Consider the following 20,115-nt stretch of genomic DNA (forward strand, 5'->3'; position numbering starts at 1 on the left):
GATCAGGACTGTGGGAGCCCTGTCCCTCCCTGGCCCTTTCCAACCCAGTCGTGCCATCACCCTCCTTCCCCACCCAAGAAGCTGCAAGACACAAGGCCCAAAAGAGAAGGCTTTTAATACAAACAGGGCAGGGCCTGGCCTGGGAAGGACTTAAATAAAAGGGAGAAGAGTCAGGAGCCAGCGGGGGGCCTGGGGGCCCTGTGGAGCGGGATGATGCAGATGGAGTTCCGAGCCTCTCTGATCCGCCACCAGCGGCCAAGTCTGCAGGGGACGGAACCAAAGGACGCTGAAGCCAGGCCCAGCCCCCACCACCCACCCGCTGGCCCAGCCACCTCCCCCCTCCAATGGTGCCTCATACCTGTGCTCCTGCCCCACCCCAGCCACCAGGAAATCCCCCGAGCTGGAGAACTTCAGGCTATTGATAAAGCCCACCTGAGAAGATGGAGAGATGTGGGAAGACAAGAGAAGACACGAGAACAGATCCCCCCACACATGCCACAGTCCCAGCCTCACAGCCTCGGCAGGCCTGGCTTAAGTCTCTGCTCTTGCCTCCTGCCACCTGGATCAGGCCCTGACCCCTCAGGCTGTGAGATGGAGGCAAACAGAGCACCAGCCTCACAGTGAGTTTGTGGGGATTTAAGGAGACAGTGTATGCCAAGTACGTCCCGTATCAGGGGTGGCCCAGGGCCTAGCTCCCGGCTGCGGGGTCCTGGAGACCCCATGACTCTCGCCGAGCCCTGCACTGTCACCAGGTGTCGCTGACCATCCTGCCACTCTCCTTGGGGCGCCCCACATCCACATGCCCTTGCCTGGGGTCAGTCAGGCACCAGCCATGCAGAACCCATCACAGCCCCAGGCCCTCCACACCTCGGCACACGCTGTTCCCTGCCTCGTCCCAGCTTTGCTCCCCTGCACCTAGGACAGGGCAGGGAGAGCAGGAGAGGAAAGGGGAGGTGGGGGAAGAAGGAAGAGGAAGAAGGAGGAAGGCCCTCTGCTAGGAGCTGGGACTATGATAAAGAGAAGCCCTAGCTGGAACTGCCCCGAGGAGCCTCCCTTCTGGCAGGAAAAAATGATAAGGGGCTGATTCCAGGGGCCACGAGCTCCAGGGCCTCGGGAGTGTGGCAAAGACAGGCTGCGCGTTCAAGCCCCACTTACCAGGGGAATGTCGCAGAGAGGGTCAAGCCGCCGGAAGCCCTCCCCACACTGCCAGAGCCTCACACAGGAGCTGTGGGAGCCTGGGGGGGACAGGGAGACAGTGAGCACCCCCGCCCCAGCCCGCCCTGCAACCCCCTCCTCGAAGAGCACCCACCTGTGGCCACGAGGTCTGTGTTGAGCAGGGCTGCCACCGACGACACCCAGAAGGGCTGCTCCAGGCCCGGCTCCCCCCGCAGCCCGTGGGCCTCACGCTGCAGGGCGAGTGGCCGCTTCTTGGAGAGGCCCCACAAGGCCACGGAGCTGTGGACAGAGAAGATCATCGGCGAGGGGCCGGCGCAGGGCAGAAAGGCCACTCGGCGGAAAGGAACCACACCGCCCCACGGGGAGGTTCCAGGAGGTGAGGCTGGCAGTGGTATGAGGCATCCAAGAGGCAGCTCTTACCCATCATCTGCGCCCGACACCATGTGCTCCTCGTTGATAAGCTGGATGCTGTCGATGGAGCCCCTGGCGAAAGGAGCAATGAGGGGCATGGCCCCTCCCCCAACCCCCTCCCCNNCCCCCCAGCCCCTCCCCCCGCCGGGGCCCGGCAGACAGCCTTACTGGTGGCCATAGAAGACAAGCTGGGACTCCTCGGGGATCTTCCACACACGCACCGTGCCGTCCCGGCCGCCGGCCGTCACACAGCACTCCCTGCTCAGGGCGTCCAGCGCAGCCACGGCATCCTGGTGCCCGAAGCTGGAGGGGGGGCGGAGGGAGGCCGGCGTCACACACGCGTGCACTGGCGCACACATCCGCACACCCTCTCCCCACGCACACTCACAGCGTCTCCACGTAGGAGTTCTCCGCCACGTTCCACACCTTCACCGAGCGGTCGTGGGACGTGCTGTAGAGCTGGTGGGTGCCTCTGCGGAACGCCAGCCCCTAAGGGTGCAGGGAGAGGGGGCAAAAGGGGCCCTGGACTACAGCAGGCGAGACAGAAGTCAGGCCCGGGAGGACTTGCTGAAAAGCAGGTCACAGCTGCAGACTTCTGAGCGGCCCCCGCTCCCCAGGCAAGCTCCGTTCCTCCCAGCTCTCCCCATCCCTTCACCCCCTTTATGTCCTTTACAGTGCCCCTCACTGCACCGAAGCACAGGTTCCCCCAGCACGGCGACCCTCTGCCTCGTGCACCCCATTGCCCCAGCCCGGCCCACTTAGTCGCCTGATAAACGTCCGCAGCTCCTACCGACACGGCGTCCCGGTGTCCCGTGAAAGTGTACAAGTGCCGGCAGCTCTGGGCCTCCCAGATGAGAATGAGCTTGCTGCGGTCACCCGAGGCCTGCGGCGATGGGATGAGGACAATGGCCACGGGCACCCAGCGTGTGTCCCGGCCTCTCACCCGCCCCCGGGGCCAACCCTGCCTTACAAGGTACTTGCCGTCAGAGGAGATGGCCATGCAGAGAATGTGGCTGCTGTGGCTGGGGGGCTGTCCCTCTGCCCCCTTCTTGGCTCGTGGGATCACATGAAGCTTCCGTCCACTCTCCACACTCCCTGACACCAGGAAAGAGAGAGGCTACAGGGATGGAGGCTAGGACTGGCTGGCAGCCCCCCCAAGGACAGCACAGGGCTGTGGAAAAAGTGGTGGCCTCAGGGCCTGAGATCAGGCTCAGACATGGTGAGCCCCTGCACGACCCCCTCGGGCTCCTCGTCTGTTACACGGTGACAGTAAGCCCAAAGGACAGCCGCGAAGCCCCAGGGAGAAGGGCAGGAAGGTGCTTTAGGACCAAGGCTATGAGTTCTTCCAGTTTCTCCTAAGGGTGGATGAAGACAGCACTCAGCTGTCGAAGGGAGGACCCAGGAAGACCAGGAATGCAATCCCGGGGCTGCACAAAGCCTCAGGCGTCCTCCAGCTGCCCACCTGCAGCGCCAATCCCCGCTCGATCATTACCCTGCCTCTGTTCAATCCCTCCTATGACAGCGACAGGGAGCTCACAGCCCCACTCCTAGGCTTCCACTGGCACCCAGAAAACACCTTCTTAAGAGCAAACTTCCCTCTAGAAGCTTCCCCCATCGGGCCTCAGTCTGCCCTGATGACTCCCTCCCCCACAGACCATCCCTCCCGAAAGACCCCCGGGGCTGCACCCCCACCCAGGTGCTCACTCACACTTGATAATGGTGCAGTCTTTGGCAGCAGAGAAGATGGCCGAGTCATCGGGGGTGATGACCACGCACGTGATGGAGAGCTGGTGTCCCCGTAAGACTCGGATGTCGGCCGGGGCTGGGGCCTGAATCTGGGCAGGCAGGGGTGGGTCACTGCCACAGCCGGCAAGAAGGCCCCTAGACACACACACATACACACACACGCACGCATGCACACAAGCACATGCCATCCTTTCCCACCACCCTGACAGGGCCTGCAAGGATCAGACCCTTACCTGTCTGCCCAAGTGCCCCCCACGTTCCAGAGCAAAAACCCCACAGCCTGAGTCCCCAGTTAGACCATCTGCTCACCAACCCATGGGACCCATGATTCACTCCAATCTTACACCAAAGTGCCCTGCCCGTTTACCTCCTTTGCCACGGACTTCTGCAGCCTGCCCCGCTGCTCCAGCTGCACAGAGAGGAGAGACGTGAGCTCCCAGGAGCAGGACCAGCCTGACCATTCTCTCCCACCACTTTCCCTCCAACTCACCACGTCCTCCTTCAGGCGCCCGGCCACCTGGTCCTCCTCAAACGCCCGAGCCTCAGCCTTCTCTTCCTCTGTGCAAGGACAGACCAGACCAGGTCAACCCAGCCCAAGATTCCACCTCTCCCTTCCCATCCGCACCCCACCAGCACCGCAGTCCTGGATCCCAAACACTTAGGCTGCGTCCCACAGGAAGTTCAGACTGCCTTGGGCAAAGGAGAGGCCTCCGCCTGCCTAACCCCTGCCTTTACTTAGAGATCAGGCTAAAGCCCCCTGAAGGTCGGCCCGCCACCCCCCTCGGGAGGCCTGTTCATCTCCTAGCCACCCTCCCCCAGGGCAGCCAGCACCAGCAACTCTGGCAGCCCGGCAGGGCCCTGCATCGGTCACCCAGCAGGCGGCTGGGGCCGCAGCAGGCAGTCGTGGGCACAGGCCCTGCCCCTCACCTGCCCAGTGCACGGGCTCACCTTGCTGCCTGAGCTGCTCCAGGTAGAGCTTGGCCAAGCGCAGCTTCTTCTCCTGGGCTGTCTCCTCCAGCTCCTCCTCGTCCTCCTCTTCAGTCCTCCTGGGAGGCAGGCTGTGGGCGGGAAGGGGCTGGCTCTGAGAGGGCTCACCCCGCTCTTCTGGCCACTGGGACCATGGCTCCTCGCCGCTTCCCTTGCCACTCACTGCCCCCATCCCTGCCGGCCCACAGGGCCAAGGATTACATATGCAGAAAACTGAAAGCCATGACTTACCAAACTGAAAGGACCCACCCAGTGCCCCACATGACGGTGAAAAGCAACCCAAAACCCAAAAAGATCACTGAGAAATCTCTCAACTCTGGAGGGAAAGAGCGGGTTCTACAGACTAAGGAAAGGTCACATACACAGGGTCTGGAAACGACAGCAGCACTGAAAGCAGGCCGACAAAGGAGCCACACACACACAATCTTCAAGGGCAGTGTGAACCCCTGGAAGGCCACGCCAGTTAAACCATCGGTGACCAGCGAAGATATGGTCAGATGTACAAGGTGCCACAGGACCAGTCTTTTCTAAACCTCATTAAAGGATGGGGGATGTGCTCCCCACACGAGAGGGTAAGCTAAAAATGAGAAAGGCATGGAAGACAGGGAATAGGAGATCCAACATGGAAAGCTGGAAAGGCAGATCCCAGAACCACCACCACCCGCCCCACCCCACCCCAGACACGGGAGCAGCAGCCAGCCCAGATTTCATAGAAGGACCCAAGAGACATCGCCGCGTGGCCCTCACTCCCACGGCAGGAGCCTCTACCTTGAGGACGGGATTCCAGGTGAAACTTAACTGGTCTTGGCTTGACCTTGTGCTGCTGAAAGGTGTGGCTTCCCTTCCATGCCCCATCCCTGGAGCGGCTGGGAGCACTCACTTCACTCAAGACACAACCTACTGGGACTTGCTCTTGGGAGCTAGAGGTAGGTCACCAGAACCGCCCCCTGATCATGTGCCTGAAGATACCCAGTCCCTGTCAAATGCCCCAACTGTTTCCCAAGACCCATTTATGACTTTGCCCACAATGTCCCCAGAAGAGATGCTGGAAACTCTCAAGGAAGCCAAGGCTAAACCAGGCCCCAGAGACCACTTAGTACCCAGTGCCCAGCAAGCCTTCAGCCAACAGGGTTGGTGCTACCCTTCCTCTATCCAGCTAAGGTTAGGACTCCTCCTCAGTTTACCTAATCAATCCATTGTTGAGGGGGTCACACGTAGAAGGGAACTTTAAAGAAAAGCAGAGGAAGCATATGCTGTATGATTCCAGTCATATGATGTTCTGGAAAAAGCAAAACTCTAGGGACAGCAGTTAGCAGGGGCAGAAGAGGGGGAGGAACTGATTACAAAGGAGCAGGGGGGATTCTGGAGCGTGATGAAACCCTTCTACACCTTCTCAGCGGTGGTAGGTACACAACTGCATGTGTTTGTCAAAACTCACAAACCGTAAGCTAAAAAAAGTGACTATTACTGTATGGAAATTATACCTGAATGAGAAAATTAAAAGAAGGAGGAAGAGGAGGAAGTGGAGGAGAAAGGAAGGAAGGAAGGAAGGAAGGGAGGGAGGAAGGGAGGGAGGAAGGGAGGGAGGAAGGGAGGGAGGGAGGAAGGAAGAAGGGAGGAAGGGAACCAGAGAAATGATTAACTCAAGTCAGAATGCAGAGCTGGGGCTTCTAAGCTTCTGCAAAAGGTCTAGTTCCTAACCTAGGTGGTGGGTGCACAGGGCTTCGTCATTTCACCACTGCTCCCTATAGTCCAGATACATTTCATTGACTCCTTCCGCATCTCACACATTCACCACACATTTTTTTAAACATTTAAAAGTATTCAGTACAGGGCCAGGCACACACCCACCCATAGTGACCTTAAAAGTAAGTATATTAAGTCTTTCTGTGAGCAGGTCAAGGCCGGCATGTGCTCAGTGTTAGAAGCTGAATTCTAAAGTCAACTCTTAGGGAAGGCCCCAGGATTTCCTGGTATGACAACCTCCATTCCACAGGCTCAGGCCTGACACCTAGTTAGCCTCCCCTGAAACCCTGCACCATGCCCCACCCCCGGCACCTGCAGAGCAAGGGAGGTATTCAAAGCCCTCCCAAACCTGGATGCAGCCAACACCTGCCTTTGCATCTTCCCCACCTCCCACTCCTGCACATGTAAAGCCCTAGACTTTTCTCTGCTCCCTGAAGGTCCTCCCTGCCTCTACCTGAGGGATTCCTTCTCATCTCTCCAAGCCCTATTTAAACGTCCCCTCCCCTGTCTCCAGAACACAGAGCTGCAGAATGCACATCCCATTACAACACATTTTCTCTTCACCTGCCCGCTCATCTCTGTATTCTCAACAGTAAAGCCAGTGCCTGGCATCTGTTGAGAGCAGCAATTGTGAAACTGTGGGAAAACAGATGAAGAACTAGCAAGCACTTCTTGCATCCCTCTCCCCTTACCAGCCTGTGCTCAGGTCCCTGCCAAGAACCAGGGAGGTCTCACTGGTCTCCCATTGGGACTGGGGATTCTCCCCACACAGAGACCCCGAAGAGAAGGACATGAGATTTCTCAATCTCCTCAAGACGAATCCTACTCATCAGGGTCAGAACTGAAGGAAAGAGCCAAGATCTAAAAGCCAAGAACGCCAGAGACCTGGGTTCTAGTCCCAGCTCACTGGGCCTCACTGTTCCCTTCCCCTAGGTGAAAGAGAGCTCACCTCTCACTCTCAGAGTCGCTGGAGATCTCTTCATTCATCTTGCCGCCTCCCTTGGACTTGCCCCGATCCCCGGCAGAGTCGGCCTGAGAATTAAATAATCCTGTCGTTGGTGAGGGGTCCCAACAATCCCGGCACTGACCAAGCGCCCCTTCCAATCTCTCGAGGGCCGCGGGACTAGGTAAGGCGGTGGGCCCCCGGCTCAAGTGCAAGGTCTTTCAGGATTTGGCCCACGGAGACAGGGACGAAGCTGACTCCAGCTGGGGTCCCGAAAAAAAGGGCCGCGGAGGGGCCCGGGTGTCCGGTATGGGATGACGGTGGACCCAGTAGCGGGACTGACTCTGGGCCGCAGACGCTCCAGGCTCACCTTTCGCCGCCGCTTGCCAGTCCCTCCACCGGCCCCGGCCCCCGAGGCCGACCTTCCCCGCTTTCGAGCCGCCGCTGCCGCCGACATGCTGCCCACCGTGAGGGTAACAGCCACCACCGAAAACTCACGTGGCTGCTAAACCCCCAAACCCCCGGAGGTCTGGCAAGACTCCGCGCCCGGATAGGCTCCCACTGCCCCGCGGGTCCCGCCTCCCACAATTCCATTGGGTCTTTCTCTAAGCTCTGTCACGCCCCCCAAGCGCCCATAGGATAAACACTCGTGGCCACGCCTCCAAAAGTTTCTACGGGCTCCCGCTGCTGGTTCCAGGAGGAAGCAAGCCTCTCCCGGCGCTTCCGGCCCTAGGTTAAGGCGCATGCGCCCTGCTGCGGGTTGACGTTCCAAGGGCTGGTCGAACCAGAAGGGCCTGCTGTGTTTGCGGTCCTTGGACGCTGGGAGGCGTCAGAGATGCAGGGTTCCGTTTCTCCGAGCGTGACTCCTCCCCGTCGGGGGCGGGAGCCAGGGAGAACCATCCTGGCACGAGATAACCGGGAGGAATCTAGGCAGCCCCGAGGAGGGGAGGCAGAGTCTGCACCTGCGCCCAAGGTCACTGGGCAGCCGGCAGACACGTAGTGCGCGCCTCAGGCCAGACAAGTGGCGCTAAGGACGGGTCAGTCCCCTGGGCTGCTCTGGCTGTATCTCGATCAAGTGTCCTCCGGTCCATGGGACAGGCCGTTGGCCTCCGCCTGTCCAGCCTCTGACTCACTTGACTGGTGACCAGATAGCTGGAAAACCACACCCCCATCCCGCGCCGCCCCTGCTCCCATCTCTGGCATTTGTAGGGAAATCACTCCCCAAGTCACGCCTAAGGTTACAGAGGGTTGTTAGAGAAGGTCCTAGAGCTGGAACTGCTGTGGTGGTCCTGATACTAGACCCGTGGCTGCCATCTCTCCCAGGTCCCTGCTTCTCTTAGGTGAGTGCCCTATGGCCCTGCCCACAGCCCTCTGCAGGGCAGGGCAGGACCGGGTGTGACTGGCGCTTGCCCTCTGGCAGTTCAAGGCCACTGGTCTCAGACCCTGACTGGCACCCCAGAAATTTGACCGCCTTGGGAATGGTTTCTGGGCCGCTGGGTCCTAAATTCTAGAGGGACAGATCTAGCCCCAGGAGTGTGGCCCTTGGGAGCTGCTGCCCACTCTCCTCCATAGTTGGGGTGACTCAGCCCAGCAACCATGCCAGGTCCATCTGAGTCAGCTGAGACAGGGGAGGAGCAGGCAGTACCCAGAGGGAGGAGGAGCCCAGAAGCAGAAAGAGATTGTCTTTTCACTTTCCCTCCCTCATCAGGACACTGGACAACTAGAGAGGATAGGGAACCATTCTTCCTTGCCCCAAGGGCAGATTGGACAGGGTCCTGGCCTGGCCCCTGTGAATGGGGAAAGGGAGAGGGGACTGGTGCAGAGAGCTGGTTTGGGTCTGGGTTAGGTAATGGGGAAATAGAGGCAGGGGGAGGCAGTGGGGTGAGGGTGTCACCAAAGGGCAAACCCAGAGTGGGGCAAGTTGGTGCTGTGCCAGTCAGGTGGGATACAGAGGCTCCGAAGACTGAGGGCCCCCTCTGTGCCCCAGAAGAGCCATGGCTCCAAAGCGCAAGCCCCAGGTGCAACGTGAGGGCCCCGCAAAAAAGAAGGGGCGGCAGGGGGCAGAGGAGGAGGACAGCTTCCGCTCCACTGCTGAGGCCCTCAGAGCTGCACCCACAGAGAAGCACATGGTCCGAGTGGACCCAGCATGCCCGCTCAGCCACACCCCTGGGACCCAGGTAAGCTGTAGTCCCTACCCAGACTTGGAGTGTACTCCTTCCTACGTACAAATACACTCAGACCTGCTTCCCTCCTCACTGTGGCTTGGCTCTGGCCAGGTAGCTCAGGGTCCCAAGTAAGCTATGTCCCCCCAAGACCCCAGAGGTCAGGTCTTATAACCCATCAGATCCAGGCAGGTCATGTCTGCTCTTCAGACCCCAGGGCAAGCCCCTGAGCTTCTCAGGCCTCCCCCCCACATTTAAGGCAGAACTTCAACCCCTTCAGTCTCCTCGGGGCTCACCTATATCCCCTAAAGCAGCCGCACAGGGCCATATCCCCCTGAGATCCCTTGCATGGCAGGGTTGTGTCCCTGTGAGACATAGGGCAGCACCAGTGTCTCCCTCTGATTCCCTGACAGAGGGCACAGCCATGTCCTTCCAGAACTTCCCCCAACTGCCTGAGTTTAGTCACATCTCCTCAGATGGCGTCCCCCAGGGCAGAACCATGACCTCCTCAAGCCTCCCCTGACAGAGCCTCCTCTGATGCCCCCAGTGCAGCCTGACTCCTGTCCCCGTCAGACCCCTGTCCATGTGCGGGCAGGTACCCTGGCCTACCCAAGGGCAGCCCAAGCGGTCCTGCCCCCCACGCCCCTCTGGCCCCAGGTGCATGAGGACTGCGCCTGCACCCTGAACCAGACCAACGTCGGAAGCAACAACAACAAGCTTTACATCATCCAGCTGCTGGAAGAGGGTGACCGCTTTGCCTGCTGGAACCGCTGGGGCCGTGTGGTAAGTGCCACCACCTTCCCACCCTGTACCCACCTCCTCCCCACCTCTTCCTGCTCACACATGCGCCCTGCTCCCCAGGGTCCCCACAGCTTACCCGGCTGCCGACCACACCTCCCCTCCACCTCTGACTGCCCAGGGGCTCTTGGCACAGGGCCTGGCAGAGCAGAGGCCAGCAAATGCTGACAGCGGGCCGGTGGCAGGCACACCCCTGAAGGCTGTTGGTTGCAGGGAGAGGTGGGCCAGTCAAAGCTCAGCTACTTCAAGTTACTGGAGGATGCAAAGAAGGACTTTGAGAAGAAATTTTGGGACAAGACCAAGAACAGCTGGGTGGAGCGGGACCACTTTGTGGCCCCCATCCTGGGCAAGTACACGCTTATCGAAGTGCAGGGAGACGACGAGGCCCAGGAAGCCGTGGTGCAGGTGACGTGGCCAGGAGGGTGGTGGGGCCTGGGACGAGAAGGGGACTGGAAGGAGAGACCCAGCCACTTGGCTTCTGCCACTACCCAGCTGTGTGGCCTCAGGCACAGACCTCCCTCTCTGGCCTCAATCTGGCCAATCTTTGTCTAACGCCAGGCTCCGCTCCGGCTGTGCCCAGCTGCTCCCGCCCATCCGAGCCCTCTACCCCTAGGTGGATGGAGGCCCAGTGAGGACCGAGGTGCAGCGCGTGCGGCCCTGCTCCCTAGACACAGCCACGCAGAAGCTCGTCACCAGCATCTTCAGCAAGGACATGTTCGAGAATGCCATGACCCTCATGAACCTGGGTGAGGGGAGAGGGGCCAGGCAGGGGGGCAGGGGCCCCAGGGGGGTAGGGCTGAGGGCTGAGTCTCCCCCTCTCTCCCCGCCCGCCCCCCAGATGTGAAGAAGATGCCCCAGGGAAGCTGAGCAAGCAGCAGATTGCACGGGGCTTCGAGGCTTTGGAGGCCCTGGAGGTGGCGCTGAGAGCCCCCGCGGATGGTGGCCTCAGCCTGGAGGAGCTGTCCTCCCACTTCTACACCGTCATTCCCCACAACTTCGGCCGCAACCGGCCCCCGCCCATCAACTCCCCTGAGCTTCTGCAGGCCAAGAAGGACATGCTGCTGGTGACGTTCAGCAGGGGGGCAGGCAATGGGGCAGACGGACAGACGGGGCAAGGGAGACGGGGGACACATGGCCATGAAGGCCCAGAGAGGTGGACGGAATGGGTAGCCGGAAGGACGGGGAGGGAAAAGCCAGGCAGATGGCTGGGGTGGGGGTGCACGGGCGGACAGACAGGTGGGGTGGCCGTGCTCCCAGTCGTGTGGGAGGGAGGAGGCTGGGAGTCGAGCGGACAGACAAGCTGCCCGTGCCCATCACTTTGGGTGCTGGCAGACATCGAGCTGGCCCAGACCCTGCAGGCGTCCCCCGAGGAGGAAAAGGGGGAGGAGGTGCCACACCCACTGGACCGGGACTACCAGCTCCTTAAGTGCCAGCTCCAGCTGCTGGACCCAGAGGCAGCCGAGTACAAGGTGCGCCGGGTCCCACAGAGGGACCAGGCCGACAGTGGGCACTGTCCCTTGCCCATCTGCCCTCCTGGTGTGCAGAGGCATCGCCTGCCCTTGGCCTTCTCTCCCTGTGTCCCTAGGGCCTGAGGAGAGCTCTGGGACTGCAGGCAGCAGTGGGGCTTGTCCACACATCTCTCCACCTTGGCACCCAGCTTCTGCTTTTCCTGCAGGTGATCCGTAACTACCTAGAGCAGACTGGCAACAGCTACCGGTGCCCAGCTCTTCAGCATGTTTGGAGAGTGAACCGAGAAGGGGTGGTGAGGGAGAGTCCCCCCCAACCCATCCCCCTCACTACCTGTCCCTTACGGAGATGACCTTGGCTTATGGGCCCATCAGCAAGTCGGTTTAGCGACTCATCGGCTTCCCCCAGGCCCAGGTCCCGTGCACGTGTGCCTGAGTGTGTGTGCCTGGCCAGAGGGGCCTTTGGCCTTGGTCGCACCCTCTGAACAACAGGGAGAAGCCCCTGAGCTTGGTTACCCTCCCTGTTCCCCCGTCCTTCCCCCCAGGGAGACAGGTTCCAGGCCCACTCCAAGCTGGGCAATCGGAGGCTGCTGTGGCACGGCACCAACGTGGCGGTGGTGGCCGCCATCCTTACCAGCGGGCTCCGCATCATGCCGCATTCTGGCGGCTGCGTTGGCAAGGGCATCTACTTCGCCTCGGAGAACAGCAAGTCAGCTGGCTATGGTGAGGAACCCCGCGGGGCTGAGCCCGGGGCTGGCATGGGACACAAGGGAGGACTGGGCCTAGCACCTGCCCACCTCGCGGCGGATCCAGGAGAGGAATCCTTGAGCGGCTACTGACCTGAGTGCCCGACGCGCCATCCCGGGGACTGGGGGGTGGGAGGGCTCAGAGGAAGCACCGGTGGTCAGGGACAGGTCAGAAGCCCCACGCAGCTTCCCTTCCTGGAGAAGGTGATGCGGATACAATGAGCATGCCAGCCAGAGGTGGGGGGAGGAGGGGTGGTGAAAGAGGAGGCTTGGAGGTGAAGAAACTGGGAGGTGGCACAAAGCCTGGGAGCCTGCAGTGGGTCAGGACCTCTGCGCACAGCCTGATGATAAAGATCTGAGCAAATGCCCAGTCTGGGTGGGAGGCTGGGGCCAGGGGCACCAAGGGGGTTTATCCAGAAAGTGATGGGGACCCTAACCAGACTGTATCCAGCAGCATCTCTGTGGCTGCAGCCATGGGAGGACAGCTGAGGCCAGAGGCACAGGGAAGCCATGCTCTCATCCAGGCCAGATATGATGGGCACCCAGCCGAGGCAGTGGAGGTGGGGGAAGAGAATCCGTGAGAGGGATGTATGGGAGGTGGGATGGGCAGCCTGTGTGACAGGGTCAGAGGTATCTCTGATGACCCCCAAGTTTCTGTCCAGAGGTATCCTCACTGAGGAGACCTCCCCAGATTGGCTCCTCAGCCAGCCCATCACTGGAGACCCCCACCACCCACCAAGCCAAGAGAGCAAGGCTAGATGGGGCTGATGTTCTAGGATATCTGAGGTCGCCTAAGGCCAAGGGGTCCACCAGGAAGGCAGAGGAGCCGAAGAAGGAGTAGAGGGTGGCCTCAGGAGAGCCAGTGTAAGGGGGGTCCCAGGGTAGGGGGTGGAGGATGCCAGTGGCAAAATGAACAGAGCAGGCCAGAGAGAAAAGGCGTCTACCCTGAATTTGGTCACTGGGAGCCCATTGCTGACCTTGGTGTGGGGGGCAGGGGCTTCAGAAGCCTGTTCTCCGGGATCCGAGGAATGGAGGCGGGGTTGGGAAAGAGCACAGCCAAGACAAGGGGGTGTTTTGTTTTGTTTTTAAGATTTTATTTTTATTTATTTGACAGAGAGAGAGTGAGAGAGCACAAGTAGGGGGAGCAGCAGAGGGAAAGGGAGAAGCAAGCTCCCCACCAAGCAGGGAGCCCAATGCGGGGCTCAATCCCAGGACCCTGAGATCGTGACCTGAGCCAAGGCAGTCGCTTAACTGACTGAGCCACCCAGGCGCCCCAAGGGGGTGTTTTTAAGGATGCAGGAAGAGTGGGCACTTTTCTGGGCTGGGTCAACAAAGCCAGAGGAGATAATAATGCCACAGAGCAGGGGCCAGGGAGTCAGGTAGGAGGGCCAAGCTGCCCATGCTGAGCTTCCCTGGGTCCCCCAGTTACTGGCATGTCCTGCGGAGCCCACCAAATTGGCTACGTGTTCCTGGGCGAGATGGCACTGGGCAGAGAGCACCACATCACCATTGACGAGCCCAGCTTGAAGCAGCCACCCCCTGGCTTCGACAGTGTCATTGCCCAAGGCCACACAGAGCCTGGTGAGTCCCACAAAGCTGAACAGGCCTGAGGATAAAGGCCTGGGGCTGAGCTAGGGGACCAGGATGATTTCAGGGAGGGAGGTGGGCAGGGACAGGGCTATGGGGAGGGAAGGAAAGAAGCAGCCTTCCTTACTAGTCATTCATTTTGTCCTTCAACAAACGTTTGCTGGTTTGCTGGTTCAACATATCGCTCCTGGGCAACCAGGAGGGCTTCAAAGCAAAGGTGTCAATGATTGAGCATTAAAAGATAAGCATTTCCAGGCAGAGAAACGGAGCGGATGTTCCAGGCAGAAGGCCCAGCCTGTGCGGTGGTTTGGAGATTGCAAGATGGGAATGAGCAGGTGTTCCCCGCGGCAGAAGTGGAGAGCATAGGGGGCAGAACTTACTGGTAAAGCCAAGGATCAGTGACCCTTGAGTCACCCATGGCCCTTGCTGTGTCCTGCAGATCCAACCCAGGACACTGAGCTGGAGCTGGATGGCTAGCGAGTGGCGGTGCCCCAGGGCCGGCCTGTGCTCTGTGAGGAGTTCAGCAGCTCCCAGTTCTCCCAGAGCGAGTATCTCATCTACCAGGAGAGCCAGTGTCGCCTGCGCTACCTGCTGGGGGTTCACCTCTGAGCTGTCTGCCTACCCCTGCCCCGGGGCCTGCTGGCGGCTAGACCATCAGCCTTAACCTTCCTGCCCATCTCTGGTGCCCCCAAATCTCCCTCTTGTGTCACAGACAATGATCCCTCCTCCCTCCAATCTCTGCCAGCCCTGGCACGGCCAGGGCCCCGGAGTCTCACCTCTTAAGGGGACGGGCATGATGGACCACCGTGATTCCTGGGCACAGATACAGCAGCCCGTTCAAGTTAGAAGAGCACAGGCTAAGAGTGGGTGGAATCCCACATGCACCCGGGCTGTCCACCCTGACCGAGATGCTCTGTCCGAGAGGTGTGAGTGCCAGGCGAGGCTGAACTTCAAGCATATAATAGCAAGTCTATTAAAGATTGTCTCCGCTCACTCCCTGAACTCGCTTGTCTATGCTGTAGCTGCACTAGGCGTGGACCTCCTTCTCTCTGGTCGGGGACCCACCGCACCGAACAGCAGCCCCAGCCCTGCTCCAGGGAGCCCCAGCCCCGCTCCAGGGAGCGAGCACTCACGAGGTTGAGTGCACACACACACACACACACGTCGATCTACATCCCTGTCTGCAGCACCTGGCCTCCTGGTCATTGAGGGGACTCTCGCCAATTCAGAACTATTGGGTATTTGGGGACCCACCTGGTGATTCTGCCTTTTAGCCCAGACGCGGCCCGGCAGAGCAAGCATTCCTCATGTCTCCGTATCTTATATGTGACCGATATTAACAAGTTCAGCACATAGCCAAGGGGTACTGCTCTATAATCATGACAGGCACGCCAGCCACCCCCTCCCAGGAAACCCTGTCCCCAGATGGGGGTGCGGGTGCTAGAGAGCAGGTCTGGGTCCAGTCCGGGTCACACATTGCATTTAATTGTCATGCCTCATGTGTGTCCTTCAGTCGGGAACCATTCCTCGTCCCTTCTTTTCCCTTCATAACTTTGACATTCTTGATATGGAAGGAGACAGGCCAGTCGTACAGAATATCTCAAGATTTGAGTTTGTCTGATGTTTTGTCATGATCAGTTTTGGGCAGTGCAGTTTGGACAGCAGTGTGACCTACGGGATGTGTCCTTGGAGCATTAGATCCACGGGGGCATGTCCCATTCTGGGTGATGTTAATTTCTATCTCTTGAGGCGTCCACCAGGTGTCTCCACCCAAAAGTCACCACTTTTCCTGTTTGTAATGAACCAGTAAACCATGGGGAAATATTTTGAGGTGTAAGCGTCCCATCCTTCCTGGACTTTCGCCCACTAGCTTTACTATCCATTGATGATTTTTACCTGAAATTGACGACTTAAATCAATTTTTGCTAAGATGGTTGCAAACGATAGCTACCTAATTCCCTCATTTCTTTTATATTTATTAATCACTAGTCGCCCTTCTTTCTTTATTATCTGTACGGACTTGTGGATTCTTATGCAATAAGTTATAATCCATTACTGTAATTACTCTGATCTTCAAAATGTCCCGGATTCTGCCAGCGGATGGTCTTTTGAGCTGACTCCCAGATCTACATCATTTTTTGAGCACTTCCTTACTTTCTGGCATCACAAGATGTTCCAGGTTCATCTCGTGCAAACCTGGAATCAGCCATTTCTCCAAGGAGCCCTGGTTCCCTAGAGCAGGAAATGGTATTTAACATCCAATACTGGGGCAGTATGTATGCTCCTTGGTACTGGGGGTCATTGGTTTTAAGTCCTTGTAGCAAAGAGAGCCAGGAAATATGTATATGTAAATAAATGAACACATCTATCCATGTCTATTTCTCCAATTCCTATCCAACACCACAGGGTTCTTCCATTCTCCCCCAAATGTATAATTAAAATGCCTCCTTTCTCTAACGGGAAGAACTTTGGTTTCCATCAACCTTAATATATTTACTTTTTTTTTTAAGATTTTATTTATTTATTTGACAGAGAGAGAGACAGCCAGTGAGAGAGGGAACACAAGCAGGGGAGTGGGAGAGGAAGCAGGCTACAGCAGAGCAGGGAGCCTGATGTGGGGCTCGATCCCAGGACCCTGGAATCAGGCCCTAAGCTTAACTCCTGGGATCAGGCCCTTAGCCAAAGGCAGACGCTTAACGACTGAACTACCCAGGCGCCCCTATATTTACTACTTCTTAATCCCACACAAAAGGAGTTTCAGAATTGCTACACCCACACCATTGTGAGAACCCAACTTTGTAAGTTGAGCTCAAGATGTACGGAATCTTTTTCAAGACTTATCTTTAAGGCTGAGGGTCAATGGTCAAAGGAGCAGTTGGGCTCAGGTTCAAATATTACTTGGATGAGCTATTTATTTCTCTTCGGTATGGTTATTATACATTTGAAGTATCGGGAGGTTCATTTGTTTCTGTTTATAATTAACTTTTCCTCATCTTCATTGATTGGTTTTTTCAATACATAGAACATTGACATAGTTCCAGAAAGTCCAATCTTTTGGACAGAAATGTGTGCTCAGAAGAGTGTCCTTCTCTAGACTTCCATTCCATTCCCACACACTTGCTGTAGTTTCTGTTCTATCCTTCCTGCATTTCTTTGTGCAGATTAAAACAAAAACAAAAAAAAACAAAAAAAAACAAAAACACCAAAACAAAACAAAAACCCAAAACACAAACTACAAAGTGTTCCATTATCCCTCCATTTTCAATTTAGTTGGACTATTTGGGAGGGAGCTTGTACTGTGCACCCCATCATCTTCATCCCTCCCTATCACCTTCCCCCAGTCCACTTTTCTCATTTGCTATTTCCACTTGGCCCTGCTGAGCCCTCCCTAGGCTCAGGTGGCTCAAGGTACTGGCCCAGGCCCACAGACCCAGCTGGGCAGAGAGAAGAGGAAAAAGGAAGGCATTGGACTTCCCCTTATTCTGAACCAAGACCTCAAAAATCCAGCTTCACCTCCTAGAGGCAAAGGCCCACGTTTAAGTTGCAGCCAAGCACAGAAAGTGGTGCCTGTGTAGACAAAGCCCAGGTGACCTGGGTTCCAGATACAGCTCGGCTGTGTGATCTGGGACACATTCCTTACCTCTCTGGGTACCAGTTTTCTCGTCTGAATAATAGAGAATTGGACGAGGCCCTTCAAATTCCAGCAGGAAATGAGTCAAATCTGGAGGCTCATGCCCTGGTGGCTACCACCTGGCTCTGTACAATGCTGATCATGTGCCTGGGGTGAGTTCTAGGGGCCCAGACAAAGGCGAAATCCCGACTCTCGTGGAGCTCACAGGCTAGGACAACAGGCTCTAAACAAGTATGTGCAGAGATCTTGAAATTTATCAGGTAGGAAAAGTGCCAGGAAGAAAAATAAGGCAGGGTAAAGAATTAGTGATGGGAAGGTGGGGGGATTTTAGGAAAGCTGGTCACCAAGGGCCTCTCTCAAGGAGCCCTCTGAATTGGGTGAGGGACCAAATCCTGGACAGATCTGAGGGAAGTGTGTTCTGACAGAGGAAACAACACAGGGGAAGATCCTGAAGTGGAAACCAGTCTGACATGTTGGAGGACCAGCAAGATGACTGCTATGGCTGCAAGTATGGTCAGCAAGGAGTGTGAGGTCAGAGAGGCGGAGAGAAGGCCAGCTGGGCACCGAGGAGCTGAAAGTCTAATCTGATGATGGGAAGCTCTTAGAGGGATGACGGTAGGGTCATGACATGATCGGATTTGTTTTTAGAAGGATCCACTTCAGCTGCTGTGTAGAGTGGACTGGAGGGTGTGTCAATCAAGATCCAGGCAGCGGGGAGGTGGGCGGGGGATGGGGTAACTGGGTGATGGGCATGAAGGAGGGCACGTGATGTAATGAGCACTGGGTGTTATATACAACTGATGAATCATTGAACTCTACCTCTAAACTAATAATATACTATATGTTAACTAATTGAATTTAAATAAAATAAATTTTTAAAAAACAGTCAGCAAAGCTGAAATCACCCTCGGGATTCCAGACAAGGCGAATGTGATAGAGGAGAGAAACTGAACTATCAAAAGGGATGGTGAGACAATCCAAAGATTAGCAACAGCGGGAAGCTGCTACCACCCTTGGGCCGAAGGGATAATGGAAGGAAACGGTATTCCACTGCGTAGAGGCCAGGGTCTCCCTGCAGGCACCCAACCACAGAGGGGGCTGCCTGAAGGAGAGGCTGTCCTCCACAGAGGTAGACCCAGAGCCCCAGGCTGAGCATGAGAGGGAAAATACCTGGGCTTCCTCCCTCCCTCCACCCTCCAGGCTTCTGCTGCTAGCTTCTATTACCTGAATATACCCAAAAACCAACTGGCAAAGGAGCCTGGGAAGTACAGCTCCCTGGAAGGTGGAGCACTGGGGAAGACTGGGGAATGGATCTGGGGACAAACAGGCAAATGGCCAGCACAAGGTGCAGGAGCAGAAGCCAGGAGACCAGTTGGGACGATGGTGCAGGTGTGAGGTGGTGGTGGCTGGGACCATGGGAGTGGTGGTGGTGAGAAATGGCTGGATTCACAGATATTGATGGGTCGGATGTGGGGCCTGGGGGAAGGGAGGCATCTGTAAAAACTTCTGAGATGGAGTTTACTGAGCTGGGGAAGACTCTGCCAGGAGCACATTGGGGAGGGCTCAAGAGTCATGGTTCTGTTTTGGACGTAGGACATTTAAGGCGTCCAAGAGTGAAAATACTAGGGGAGATGCTGGAGAGGCTGAGGAGAAGCAGCAGCTTCAGAAACAAGTCAAGCCGTCAGGGTATAGGTGGGGTTTTGACAGGGGACCGGGCGACTTCACCTGGGGGTACATGTCCCATTGGGATCACATGGCTTTCCCCGAGCCAACCACGTTGGGTGTGGAGGATGCCATACGCTGACTGGCAGGACTGGGTTTTGTGCCCTATCAGGAAAACGGAGCGTGAGGACCTTGCTCACCCAAACCATAAGCCCCGAGACCTGGGGACAGGTGGTTTCCCAAAGAAAACTCAAGGGGCTCCTAGCAGAAGGGGACTTGTTTGCTAACAGCAAAAACAAACAAACAAACAAAAAACACCAGTTGAGTGGCGCCTGGCTGGTTCAGTAGGTGGACCATGTGACTCTTGTCCTCGGGATTGTGAGTTCAAGCCCCATGTTTGGTACAGAGCCCACTTTAAATAAACAAACAAATAAATAAATAAATAGTATTCGGCAAGACATTAAAAAAAACAGCAGTTGAGATGGTAACTACACTTAGCGTGGTGAGCATTTCATAACATACAGAACTGTCGAATCACTATGTTGTCCACCTGAAGTTATCTGTAATATTGTATGTCAACTATACTTCAATTAAAGCAAAAACAGTGGGGTGCCTGGGTGGCTTAGTCAGTTAAGCATCTGCCTTCGGTTCAGGCCATGATACCAGGGTCCTGGCTTGGAGCCCCAAGTCACGTGGGGCTCCCTGCTCAACGGGGAGTCTGCTTCTCCGTCTGCCTCTGTCCCCCACCCCCGCTCGTGTTCAATCTCTCTCTCTCTCTCTCAAATAAATCAATAAAATCCTTAACAAAACAAAAACAGCAGCTTCCCCAAGGCCTTCTCTCATTAATTCTACACATTATCATGAAGCCCCTATTCTGAGCCAAGCTATGCCCAGTTGAGAGCCTACTATGCGCAAAGATCTAGCCTCGTCTGAGAGAACTAGCCCTCCTGGAGCCCTCCCTGCTCCAGCTCTTGTCCCGCTGGTATCTCAGTTTCCCCTCAAGACTAAGGCTGAATGATCTGATGACCCCCGACTGATGGCGATGAGAGGGGAG

The 20,115-nt window shown here is 57.0% G+C and overlaps 2 protein-coding genes across 4 annotated transcripts; one reads left to right on the forward strand and one right to left on the reverse strand.

Moving 5' to 3' along the window:
• Positions 1-97: 97 nt before the first annotated feature.
• Positions 98-7,579, reverse strand: RRP9 (ribosomal RNA processing 9, U3 small nucleolar RNA binding protein). Its single transcript, XM_034658396.1, has 15 exons — positions 7,380-7,579; positions 7,016-7,098; positions 4,282-4,391; positions 3,824-3,891; positions 3,701-3,742; positions 3,296-3,422; positions 2,558-2,682; positions 2,378-2,470; positions 1,976-2,076; positions 1,756-1,890; positions 1,597-1,659; positions 1,310-1,455; positions 1,156-1,235; positions 359-432; positions 98-261 (listed from the first exon to the last, which is right to left on the reverse strand). Exons 1-15 carry the CDS (start codon positions 7,464-7,466, stop codon positions 171-173), a joined length of 1,425 nt encoding a protein of 474 aa, XP_034514287.1. The 5' UTR covers positions 7,467-7,579; the 3' UTR covers positions 98-170.
• Positions 7,580-7,829: 250 nt separating this feature from the next.
• Positions 7,830-14,761, forward strand: PARP3 (poly(ADP-ribose) polymerase family member 3). 3 transcript variants are annotated; one of them, XM_034658393.1, is made up of 10 exons: positions 7,830-8,349; positions 8,997-9,186; positions 9,724-9,954; positions 10,183-10,374; positions 10,528-10,715; positions 10,808-11,438; positions 11,555-11,731; positions 11,981-12,158; positions 13,607-13,762; positions 14,208-14,761. In XM_034658393.1, exons 2-10 carry the CDS (start codon positions 9,004-9,006, stop codon positions 14,243-14,245), a joined length of 1,974 nt encoding a protein of 657 aa, XP_034514284.1. In that variant the 5' UTR covers positions 7,830-8,349; positions 8,997-9,003; the 3' UTR covers positions 14,246-14,761. The 3 variants fall into 3 exon arrangements, with proteins under 3 accessions (XP_034514284.1, XP_034514285.1, XP_034514286.1); XM_034658394.1 differs by having other exon boundaries at positions 7,837-8,349; positions 11,555-11,644; XM_034658395.1 differs by having other exon boundaries at positions 7,845-8,349; positions 10,808-11,033; positions 11,645-11,731.
• Positions 14,762-20,115: the final 5,354 nt, after the last annotated feature.

The sequence above is a fragment of the Ailuropoda melanoleuca genome, chromosome 4 (genome assembly GCF_002007445.2).
Source record: "Ailuropoda melanoleuca isolate Jingjing chromosome 4, ASM200744v2, whole genome shotgun sequence".
In the NCBI taxonomy this organism is placed as follows: Eukaryota; Metazoa; Chordata; class Mammalia; order Carnivora; family Ursidae; genus Ailuropoda; species Ailuropoda melanoleuca.